The following is a 13,154-nucleotide window of genomic DNA, read 5'->3' as shown; positions in this document are numbered from 1 at the left end:
CTGTGTTTCTCTCTGTCAAGTAAATAAATAAAATCTTTAAAAATAAAAAAAAAAACACCAAGACTAATAAAATGTGAAATATTTGAGAAAAATATTCTGGATTATGAGATTCTTACATTTGCTTCATCTATGAAGGGGCCTTAATAAACTACTAAATCTAATAATCTAATAAAACCCAGAAAGGAACAAATTATGAAAAAAAGTTTTATATATTATATCTTGAACCTAGATATTTGAGAAATTGTGATTAATAATCCGAACATCAAAAAGTGAAACAACTATTTGGTAACTGAAATGCCTATTAAATTGAGGTGGCATGCAAGCAATGTATAATTTCCCAAACTGAAAACATTACATTAAATATAATCACACTTGTTAATTCAACTCATGTTTAAAATAACCTTTAAAGTATTATTCAAATCAGGTTAATTTAGTCATAAAATGATTAGGTCTAAAAAGATCAATTAAGATGAATATGCATGTCCCGGTACCTAGAATCCCCCATTAATTTTAATTTAATAGTAAATGTATATAAATAAACAAGTGAGTTGACTATAAATGACATAGAATAATAAAATAGTTCAGATCATAAGTATGAAATCAGGAACTAACAGCAATAAAAAATTTATATTCAAAACAATAGATTTTTCTGTAAATTTGTATCAGTAGTATGATACTAAATCAATAGTTTCCAGTGACTTCATTCTTATCAATCTATCTTAAGATGATCTTTTATTTATTTAAAACAATTCCCTCATCTTCAACTGTATCTTTACTGTAACTTCCAAATAATACATTTTGCAATGAATATTTTCCTGTCTTGTGCTTTATTGCTTCATGATATTAAGGTAATAGAATTAAGAAAATAGCATTTTCATAATAAACTCTTCCTATATTTAATCCATTTCTAAATTCTTCCTTTGGAAATTGAATTGCTTAGATTCATCTTGATCATTAATATCATTGGTTCTTTCCCCCTCAGTGAATTCACTTACACACGGGAAAAAAAAAAAATTATACTCATCAGGTTCAGTATGATATTTTATTGACATTAATGTTATGAATTCACATAAACTTTGATGTCAGTACTTACTAACTTTAAGAAGAGAATACATGACAAATGAAAAGCATTTTGCTAAGATCGTGATATTTCATAGTTTCGACAGCATCTGCATGATTAGCAAAATTGACAGTGAATGTACGTTTGAATATCCCCGATCCAGTTTTAGGACCTCAAAAAGATAGCCTTTAGTTTTCAAGGTTCTCTGCTAAAAACTGCATTTTGTAAATAATTTCCAAAAATTACAGGCATATCCTCTGACAGATGTCACTTTTAAAGTAACGTTTTCAATTTTTATTTCTCTTAGATTAGAGAGAGTAACTGGATTTCTAGGTACCTGAATAATGATTAAGTCTGTGTCCACTGTTGAAGGAGCAAAGAGCCCTTATCATTTAATAATGGTATCATTGTTGTGATGTTGTGACAATGTTGTGGCATTATTGTTAGTTGTTAAGTGTGATGCATCATGATTAAAAAGTGTACTAGCACTAATCCTTGTGTTTTTCGGGTTCTGTTTGCACTTTCAGGGACAAGGAAATAGCATGGCATGAAACATGGCTCAGTTCTATTACAAAAGGAATGTGAATGCCCCCTACAGAGATCGCATCCCTCTAAGGATAGTCCGAGCAGAATCAGAGCTCTCACCATCAGAAAAAGCCTATTTAAATGCTGTGGAAAAGGGAGATTATGCAAGTGTCAAGAAATCCCTGGAGGAAGCGGAAATTTATTTTAAAATCAATATTAATTGCATCGATCCTCTTGGAAGAACTGCTCTCCTCATTGCAATTGAAAATGAGAACTTGGAGCTCATTGAACTACTTTTAAGCTTTAATGTCTATGTTGGAGACGCTCTATTACATGCTATCAGGAAGGAAGTTGTTGGAGCTGTTGAGCTGTTACTGAACCACAAAAAGCCCAGTGGAGAAAAACAGGTATGTGCCAGAGCACCGTTTTTGACAGATTTTCCTTGCAGAAGGTTTCTGTGGATATTCAAATTCTCTCCAGATTTTAAGAATTAAAAGCATGGAAATCAGAACTCTTAAGATAGAGAGCTAGTGGCAGCTACACACGTCATACCCTCCGACAGTTCCTAGTACTTGTGCCCCCTGCCCTGACAAATCAGACCTTTAGGGAGAACTAAAGCAAAACAAAGGAGCCCACGGCGGCTTTGCCTTCATTGGAAACCTTTCTATGTAATGCCCAACCTAGAACGAACGCTGTTTGAGGCTCGAATCTGTGCGTGTGGGTATTTTTCCTCTTGTCTTTTCATTTCCAACATTCTACCACAGCAAGCTGAATCCGTTTGCTGCTTTCCTGTTTAATCTGTTTGCCTGTTCTGGGATTCTGCATCGTACTGCAAAAGTGAATTGGATCACCTAAGTTTGATATTGTTCATTAGCAAACTCTAGTGGATTCTTTTAAATTGAGGCAAATAAAAACAAAAAAGGATTACTAGAAAATAACTAAACCCTGGCTATAGATTTAACAGTATGCCAAAGTGTAGCTATATCTTAGTGTCATCGGTAGAAAATACACTCAAATGGCACATAATTCTACAATGTGTGGGTTTTTTTTTCCCTATCTTCCTATTTTTATTGTTGTTCTTTGGCTTTTTTTTTTTTTTAACCACTAAGTAAGTGGAGAAATCATAAAAAGGAATGAATAAGGGATCTGTTTTTGTCTGTCTAGACCCTTCTGTCTGTGACTGCCCTGTATCTGAATTGTCTATTGGATCCCTTTTTCCTCTCGCACTGAACTCTTCACTTCCCTGCAAATCCAATTGACTAATTGCAAAGACATTGCACATACTGCAGTGGCTCAAAATCTGCCTTTTAAAATAAAATCTTCAAATGTGTGTGATTCCACTCTAGCCATTTCTGCTGTATTGGATAATGTGCAACCTCTGCAAAGGACAGACTGTTTAGAAGCTACATTCTTTTAAAGCCAGCTCTGCTGTAGCTCCTGTTATCTCTGTTTTACTGGAGGACTTTTATCTGAATCCTTGCCATTTTTAGCAGAACAACTTCACGGCTGGGTGTCTCCTGAAAAAAAATAACAACGACAAAACTCTTGCTGTGTTGTCAGAAGCCTGTGTTCTATGGTACATTTTTATGCCTGCCCACCATTCACCCTTTCCCCTTACCCGAGCCCAAGCTTTCAGAAAGCAACACTCCACAAGGACAATACTTCTCTGCTTGTTGCTTTACTAGCTTTTTTGTTGTTGGTTTCATATCCCATTGTTTGTATGTTACCTTCCCATTATATCGCTAAAATTTTACCGGCAGAAAATTCACCTGTTGCATCTATCCTTTCAAACTTATACAAACGTTGACAGGAGTGGGCAGGTCATGGTAATAGCTAAAGATATATGTTATATCCCAGGCTTTTACCACCAAGGGAAGTGCCCGACACAGATAGGAATGAGTAGGAGTCTGTTTTCATCTGTGTAAGTTCAGGTGCGGCTTTTGTCACCTTGTGATTTTGAAATTTCTTCCATAGTCATACCCCATGTTTTCTAACAACAACGACCTAATATTGTACACCCTCTTGCTTATGTCTAAATAGGGGACCATGAGACAGATGTTGTGACTGTGGTCTAGATCATTTTAGATTGCACCAAGTCTATAGAACAAACTTGCCATTAAGTGTGCTTTTTACATTTATTACTAAGTAACTTTAGCTCTGTTTTCTAGAGAACACTGGCCATACATTTCAATGTCTCTTTAGCAAATGACATTTGTGCTGGCCAGAGTAATTTGGTGTCTGGAAAAGATATCTGCTATTATGAGAGTGTTTGTTGGAAGATATTCAACTTCTGAGCTCAACACTAGTCTCACAAGTAGGTCCTGGCTCCTTACAGGCACTTGATCTGAACCCTGGTTATTAACAAAAGGCAGTAAAGGTTTGCATTCGTCAGGAGTCAGAAATATCTCAGGCCATGTGTTTCTGGAAGATTTCTCTTGTATCTATTTGCTGGCCAAGAATTTTCCTTTTATATTTTTTTGTATTCTAGAATTCCTCTTCAGTGAAGGCACTAAGAATAAACAAAAAAAAATATGTATCTTTTTGTTTGAACTTCATCATTGTGAAAGAACAAAACCAATCTACCACAGAGGTCTTGGTGCATTGTTGTTAGAACATAATATGTATATAATGTAGCACACAAAAGATGTTCTCTGGGCGGGGTGTGGGGAATACAGTAAATCCCATTAGAGCTTGACTGTTTGTTTATCTGTGACTGACTTACTTAGATAATACATCTCTCAGGTACAGCCAGCATGTTTTGGAGTAAGTTGCTGTAAATCAGTGCGTTGTATGTAGCAAATATGTTTTTGACAGGAATTTTTTTCCCTTATAAATTGTAATTTCTTAGATGATTCTTGTGATTGTTGTAAGCCATTTTGTGTATTATTATAATTTGCTGAATTTCTAGTCTCATGGGCATCCCCCAAAGACTCTGGGACACATTGCCATTAATTCTGTTGAGATCACTAAAGCCAAGTGTTTATACCTGAAAACAATAATATTCAAGTGGACAAAATAAACCTAACTTGTCCTGAAATGAGTCAAGAACGAGGATATAATATAAAAATTATACAAATCTGATTATTAGAACACTTACTTAAGAACTTAAAATGTGGGCACCTGGGTGGCTCAGTTGGTTAAGCATCTGCCTTCGGTTTAGGTTATAATTCCAGGGTCCTGGGATAGAGTCCCACATGGAGCCAGGCATCTGGCTCCCTGCTCAGTGGGGAGTCTGCTTCTCCCTCTGCCCCTCCCCCATCCATGCCAACTCTCTCTCCCCCTCTCTCTCACATACAAAGATAAATAAATAAATAAATTTTTAAAAAAGAACTTAAAAAGTGACAAATGTGGATTAGGAAATACACTCTTCTTTTGTAAGTTTGTCACATATTCATTTCTTTGTCTGGAAGAAGATGCAGTGTGTGGTGGCATCCTGAAGTCATAGGAGCTGTGAGTTTCAGATTAGTTTGTGTACATTCTCCAGAGCACAATTTACTATTTGCATATGCTTATTGTGCCTGGCCTTGTGCTGGATGCTAGGGAGTAGACATTGTTCCTATTCCTCGGAGTCTGAAGGTCTAGTTGTGAAGAAAGACAGGAAAAATATCATGGGAATATGAATAAGCGTGATCACAATGGAAAAGATGAAGGAGAAATAAACTCTTAGGTATTGACTGGATTTCGTAAATACAAACTGTTAGTGGGTAGGGGACATGAAGGGGTAGGAGAAGGGCCTGAAGAAGGAGGAGGAAGGCTGTTTAAGGGTGTATACCTGGAAAAAGCTAACTCCATTTGCTAGGATCGAGACTATAGGACACGGTCTATAGGACCTGATTGAATATACTCAGTTTTTTATTTTGTTGAAATTGACACCTAGAAAGCAATTCGAAATTTTGGACTTAAAGGGGTCTGGGATTGATATATAGATGATAGTGAAGACTTTGAAACCTCTTGTCTTCCTATTACTCTGACATTGATTTCCTTTTCTTGCCCTTATAAATTGTTTTAATGTTTGTGGTTGTTAGCCTATTAAAAGATTTTCTCAATGCAGCATCTAACAAAGGTATTTCAGTTTTGCCAGATAAATAGATGGTCATAGATCATTAAATATTTCCTTCCATATTTAATGTAGACCAACATAAATCAGGGTATTGAGTCCTAGTGTTTTATTTTTATTTTGCTATTAACAAATGGAAAGAGTAATATTTCATTTCTTTCATACAGTAGACAGCTAGAGAAAATGTGATTCCCTACACTAAGGAAGAAGATGGAACATCATGTATTTTTTTTTAATTTTATTTATTTATTTGATGGAAAGAGACACAGCGAGAGAGGGAACACAAGCAGGGGGAGTGGGAAGGGGAGAAGCAGGCTTCCTGCTGAGCAGGGAGCCCGATGTGGGGCTCGATCCCAGGACCCTGGGATCATGACCTGAGCCGAAGGCAGACGCCCAACGACTGAGCCACCCAGGCATCCTGGAATGTCATGTATTCTTACTGGGACTGTTCCCTTGTTACCATCATTACTCTGATATTCTCTGATAATTTTATTGACCTTTTCTTTAACCTTCTGAGTACCTTATTTCTCTACAGGGAATGACGGAGAGTGGCTTCTCAGCCCCAGTTTTGAGCCAATTGATTGGTTACTTGACTTTTAATTATTTCTAACAGACCTTTCTCTTTGATGTCATCTCAGACTAGATTCAAGGCCACATTCAATTTCAGTTTCAGCTGCTTCAGTACATGTCTATCAGAAACAGAGCTTTCTTTTCCATTCTCCACTTAGAAAGTGGTTCTCAGTCTTCAGCACCATTAGAATCACTGGAAGGGTTTAGTAAAACACAGATTGCTGGATCTGCTGGATCCCACCCCACCCGCGGTCTCTGAACCAGCAGGTCTGGAATGAGACCCCGGAACTTAGAGTTCCCACAAGGACATAAGGGATAGTAATGCTGCTGGTCAGGAGACAGCACTTTTAGAACCACTGACTTCGAGGAAGTTGAAAGTTATAGAATGACTGTGATTGTGTATTTTATGTTAGGTGTGTATTGAACTATGCCATGCTAACCTGGCTTTCGGGAGATTTCAGTTAATACCCTTAAATATTAATGATTAAGTGATATTTATTATATGAGAGTCTCCCAATTTCACTAATATGTTTATTATACTTTTCCATTCTTTGGGAAGAAGATTTCGCTAAACATTACTGATTAGCTTAACAGTTAAGCCTTGAGTATTTCATTCGAAGAAATTTATTTTAAAGCTCTCTTAAAAAGAATATCAAATTTTTGGAGCCACCTGGGTGGCACAATTGGTTAAGCGTCTGGCTCTTGATTTTGGCTCAGACCATGATCTCAGGGTCCTGGGATCGAGCACCTTGTCTGGCCCCATGCTCAGCGAGGAGTCTGCGTGAGGATTTCTCTCCCTCTCCACTCTTTCCTCCACTCACTCTCTCACACACTCTCTCTCTCAAATAAATAAATAAATAAGTCTTTTAAAAAAAGAACATAGATTTTATAACTTCAAGAGATCTTGGAGATTACCTAACCGAATCACTTTATTTTACAAAAAAGGGAAAAAGGAACCCAGTGGAGTTGGTATTTGACCTGACTAAAAGGACTTATATAAATTAATAGCTAGAAAATGAAACTTGAGATAATCTGAATGATGATGATAATTGTCATTATAAAAGCAATAATAATACTAGATAATATTCATTAAGCCTTTCACTGTGCTAGAAATTGTGATAATTTTGTATGAAGGTAGGTGTTATTTTTATTCCCATTTATAGATGGGGAAATGAAGGCATAAAAAGGTAAAACTGACATGTTCCAGACTACAAAGTCAGGAAATCAGTGCTGGACCTTAAGAGTCATGAAAGATAACTGTATGTTCTCAAGTTGTGGCCACCACACCAATATGAATGGGAGTAATTTAAATCATTACTCATCCTAATACGGGATAAGAGATAAATTTAAAAGAATCTCTAGATCTCCATATTCAGGAGAGCCTGAGGATCTCTATCTTGAATATTATAATGTCATTTATAATCTGGTTGCCCAATAAATAGGAATAACAAAGTCATTCGAAGCTGGGAAGTGCTGGGAAGGAGCAGAGTTGAGGGATAGAGAAGCTGACTTCAAGCCCCATTCACCACTTGCTAACAGGACAAATCTCTCAATCATTCTGAGCCTTAGTTTTCTCAGTTGTTAGTTAGAATCATAGTATGAATTTATTTGCTTCTTAAAGTCTGGTGTTCAAATTCTATAAAAGTATCTTACAAAGTAACATATAATAATAACATACTATACTGTTACCACTGTATTATGCCATAATCTGTCTTTCTGCTGACAAATATCTTAATGACACAACGCATGTCGAGAAGATGAAGTTAAGTGTTGGCAATTTACCCTGTAAAGTGCATGACTTCTTTTTTAATTTGAAAAATGTGATCATTGGAAACCCTATTCAGAGAGAGCAAAGGAGAATTTAATTCAGTTTACTCTTTTCCTTTTCACTTCAGTGCATGTAGGGGAACATTTTTTTAAGGAGTTTCAGTAGACTGGCTGTTTCTAAAGTCACTACTTGTGACTTTAGAAACAGTGCCCATTGTGTGATCAGAAAATCAGAGTCTGAAATAAGAGATTGGCATTAGCATATTTTGTTTTTTTTAAAAGATTTTATTTATTTACTTACTTGAGTGGGGAGGGGCAGAGGGAGAGGAAAACAGAGAATCCCAGGCAGACTCCATGCTGAATGTGTAGCCTGATTCCAGGACCCACAGATCATGACCTGAGCCGAAATTGAGAACCACTTAACCGACTGCGTGCACCACAAGGGGCCCCCGGCATTAGCACGTTGATGCAAATATAGATTCAACCTAAAATTAAAGAACTGCTGACTAAAATTAAAAAACATTCTTTTCAATCAATATGGGTACTAATAAATAAATCTCTGGCTATTGGGCAGAGAACTATGTTCTTAAAACAAATCTAAAATTTTCAGATTGAAACCATTTGTTTTCTGCCTCAAGACTTAAGATACCCTGAAAAATTTACTTTTAACTTTTGCATTCATTTCATTTTCCTCATTGGGCTTTGGAACTAGTAAATTTGCCTTCCTCAGTCCCGTGAACTTCCTATGATGCCTCATAAATGAAACTGTTTGCTAAGACAATCTGTACGCCCTAGTCTTCAGAGCACTCCTTGCAGAATGAAAACATTTACTTTCCTCAGTAGTTAACCAACTGAGGTTACCCTTTTCTCTGTTTTTATTACAGCCTGGATATCGACAGTAAGTGAATGGAAATATATGTTTAACCATAATCTTATGAACTATCAAAATTCAGAGAGCAAGACTGAGAGGAAAAGTGGGCAAGAGACAGAAATAAAGTATTTAAGATGTTCCCCCTCAAAAATACTTATCCTATTGTGTGACATAGTAGATAAATAATTAATTATACTTTCTTTCTATTCTGATTTAAGCTGTCAACAGGAAAGTTGTTTATAATATTGCCTAAATCTACCATTAATATGGAAAAGCTGAAACTTATCCCTAACTATATAAAGTAGTAACCAATATAAAGTATGTTTTATTAACAAGTACTTTGAAAGTCTAAAAATTAAATTGAGTCTTATTATTCCACAGCAAGGAGTTTAAAAGCTACTATAACATTGAGCACAGATTGTGTTTAGTCCCCTGGCAAATGGCAATCATGAGAGATATGAATAATTCTGTCCTAAGTGCAAGAATTTTTATAAAAAGTAGCCTATGTCGTACTGTTAATATGACGACGTGGCATAAGCTAACTGGTCATTCTGACTCATCATATAATGCACCATTTAACTTCCATAGTTACACTGACATTTTATTCTTCTTAAAGACCAGCCAATTATAAATAATCCCTTTGAAACACATGCCCTTGCTTTTTCCTTTCAGCATATCACACTTATTATGAAAGTAAAATAATAACAATCATTAAATATGTTTGGAACCCACAAAAGAAAAGGGATTTTAGCCTTTTCTGAAAATCAAGTGAAAAAAAAAAACACAAAACTTCAAGCAATTGAACAAAACTCCAAGCATTGAGACATTTCCATTCTACAGTGTGAATATATAAGGGGCGCCTGGGTGGCTCAGTTCGTTAAGCATCTGCCTTTGTCTCTGGTCCTGATCCCAGGGACCTGGGATCAAGCCCTGCATCAACCCTCCCCCCATGTGCTCTCTCTCTCTCAAATAAATAAATAAAATCTTTAAAAAAAGAAGAATATACAAAATAGAGCCCTTACTCCCCATTTTTGGACAGAGAAGGAGTGAGATATGGTGAAGAGAGTTGAGAGAGAGAAAAATTTGGATATAAGTCCTGTTTTATCATCTCGGGCAAATAATTTAATCTTTAGGGTCTTGACTTGCTCATAAAGAAGAGGGGGATTATAGTCCTTACTCAGCAGGTTGTTGTAAACATTAGCTAACACCCCAAAGTGCCTACATTAAGAGAGTTAGCTCAGTAAGTCCCTCCACCTTGATACCATTTGATCATTTTATATTTATTAAATTTAATTTAATTTAAAGTGTGTATATACATTGAAGAGGCTAAATATTCCCCAAAGCAAATGTGTTGTGAAGTGTTAGTGCTAGTATGAAGAGTGAGTTTATGTTAAACTTAAAATAAGAGAGATTGAAGCTGATCTTTGAAATATGAGCTTTGGTGAAAAGCTTTTTTGGAGTCATTTTTATTAAATCCCCCCAAACCGTTAGAAATGTTGTGATGAAATCTAAAAATAATAACATGATGTCTCAGCAAACAATGTATTCATTGAACTTACTTAATTATAGTAATTTAAAAAATTAATCACCAAGGAATCACAGTGAGTCATTTAACAATTATAATTAATCAAATAGATAAGGTGTTAATATAATTGGGAATTATAAAAAATATCTATTATGACTAGAATGTCTCATAACTGTTTTCAAAATGCCCTCTTTTTTTTCAACTTACTATATTGACTTATTCTCTGATTAGATGCAAAATAAGTAAAATTTTATTACTGTAAAATCTGAAACATAAGAAAATGAGGATTCAAGTAGTGTGGAATTTTAAATGTTCAAGAACCAATTTTTCAAGCAGTTAGAAAGAGTCCTTCATTTTCATTACCACAATTTTTTCTTTATGCAGTAATTTTCTGGATCAGTTAACTTCTAGAAATATCAATGTTCCAAGTCACTGTTGTTTGAATCATGTATTAGAAACACTTGACAATAATTCTAAACTATGAGCTTAGAGCATGGGAGGACCAATTTGTACACTACCTAGAGGAATGGGTGGTTTATGCCAGATAAGAGAAATTCATAATTACAAATTTACCAACTGAATCCATAGCTTTTTTCCCCTTAAATGAGATCATGAGTGAGTGGAGTCAGATTTAACTTTGCAGGAGCCTCACCCCTCATGTGTGTAACCTAATTGCAATATTCCTCCTTGGTTTCTGGATTTTCCTGGGGGAAATACATAGATTTGTTTGATTTGGAAATACCGGCTTAATTGTTAAGCAATTCTACTACCATTAGTTATAAATGTGAACTTTTAGTACAATAATATCATGATGAATAAAGTATAAATTAGAAATAATTATGCATTTATTTAGACTTTTTTATGTGTATTACTCCCTGCTCAAAATGTCAGTGAATCCTCAGTTAGCAGTATATTGACTAATTTTTCTCAAAAAAGTACATAATTTGAAAAAGCAAATAGGTTAAATGCATTTAACCATTTAATAAATTTCTATTACATTATACTATAGTGGTTGTAGATCAAAGGATACTAATAAAAATTGTTAACAGTAATTGGGCATTTCAGTGTGCCAGGCATTCTCTTAAGACCATTTTACATTGTTGTCTCATACATCAGGAAATTGAAGCTCAGAGAAATTAAACAATTTTCCAAGGGAAGTCTGATTGTAGGTGTTCTGTGTTCATGGTCTTTACTATGCCAAACTGCCTGGTTGCTTTGGCCATCAGATATATCCAGCAAGCTCCGCCCTTCAGAACATCCATAACCTAGGAGTACAACTTGGTCTTCGAGCAGCATAGAAAGGTCTCTCCATGTCCTGACTCCACAGAAGCATCCTGAAATTCCTTCATACCAGGCTCCTCATTCAATTTTAAGTGCCTTTCAGTTAACGATTTAACAAAACTGGTCATCTGATATCCTCAATTCCCCTTAGATTGTTGTAGGAAAAGACCGGCAGTAATGAGGGAACAGTGTTCGCACACTGAGAAATGGCTAGCAAGAGTTGAGACAAGCATATTAACAGGAGCGTAGACGATGACACGTCAAGCAGAGCTCATCACAGCATTACCCTGTGCTTGGCCAGACACAGAGGTTGAGGGCCCAGAGAGGAGCTCGTCTTGGAACCTGACCAGGAGTCTGCAGAGAGGGACCCCGCCTCCTAGACTGGCAGAGGTTATTTTGCAGACAGCACAAATCCTTTTCCTCATTTATGTGTGCGATAAATTGTGAAACTTTGATGGAATGAAATATCCCTCTTGTTTGTTACCGTCATAGCCTATACACCCCTTTATATTTCTTAGAACGTTATGTTGAAAATATGTATCACTTTTCCTACTTAGTGAACTTCACAATACCAAGAAGTATGTGTGCGTGTGTATACACACACACACACGTATATACACACACATACGTTTGTTCATGCACGCACACACCCTTCATAATAAAAAAAAAAAGGAAAATGGAACTGGTTTTCTTAAAATCATAGATAGTTGTTTAGGTTTGGAAGAGATTCTAAAGGTTATCTAGTGTGATCACTGTTACAGTGTTTATTATTTGTACTAAGCACAGGTAATATAGAATCACTATATTATTCCTGATAGAGAATCAGTGTCTTCTGCTCCTTCTTCAACTCTGCTGTAGCAGAGCAGAGGAGGACAACTCAAGATGAAAAGACACAGGAAAGTTAGTAGAATGGTTTGGCTGAGCAAAGTTTCAATAAAGGGATCATGTACTTCCTCACTTACTCTTTTATTCTGTTGTTTTTAAGATTTCGTTGTCTGCAACTGTGACCAAAATATTATTAAAATATGTTCATAGAGTAAACGACTTTATAAAAAATATGATCACAAAGAAAACCTTGACCGCAAGGAATCTAATCTAGCAATCGATTGCCACTTCGAGATAAATAAAAGTAATAATATATAATATGCATCCTCATCTATTTTGTTTTCTATACAATACAGATTTCTAGTTGCATTTAAAACTGCATTTTTGTGAGAGTAGAGGAATAGTGCCCCTAATGTCTAAGAAATATCTGTATTTGATTATGTAAGACACAAAAATTGAAAAACCTTAACATTAGTGAAAGAAGGAACTAGTATCACTGTGTTTCCATAAAATGATAAAAGTGTTTAAGTATTCAGTGGATGTGAGAAAATATAATACATTGGCATATTAGATGAATTTTTGTATATAATAATGTGATATACTCTTCACTCTAAATAGAACCAATATAAAATATTTTTGCTTTGTACATATATATAACTATTAGCTCTACCAA

The 13,154-nt window shown here is 35.6% G+C and overlaps 1 protein-coding gene across 6 annotated transcripts in view; it reads left to right on the top strand.

The window, feature by feature from the left end:
- Nucleotides 1-1,614: 1,614 nt before the first annotated feature.
- The window catches only part of TRPC4 (transient receptor potential cation channel subfamily C member 4), a 144,374-nt gene continuing 132,834 nt past the window's right edge, over nucleotides 1,615-13,154 (top strand). For all 6 annotated transcript variants that reach the window (XM_088022200.1, XM_088022199.1, XM_088022198.1 and 3 more), the window contains exon 1: nucleotides 1,615-1,992. In XM_088022200.1, the coding sequence (XP_087878326.1) occupies nucleotides 1,615-1,992 (378 nt within the window). The remainder of the gene's footprint in view (nucleotides 1,993-13,154) is intronic.

The sequence above is a fragment of the Eumetopias jubatus genome, unplaced genomic scaffold, assembly GCF_037043125.1.
Source record: "Eumetopias jubatus isolate StellerSeaLion01/CBP00866 unplaced genomic scaffold, mEumJub1_p1.0 scaffold_3, whole genome shotgun sequence".
Classification (NCBI taxonomy): domain Eukaryota; kingdom Metazoa; phylum Chordata; class Mammalia; order Carnivora; family Otariidae; genus Eumetopias; species Eumetopias jubatus.
This window is presented reverse-complemented; position numbering and strand designations above follow the sequence as displayed.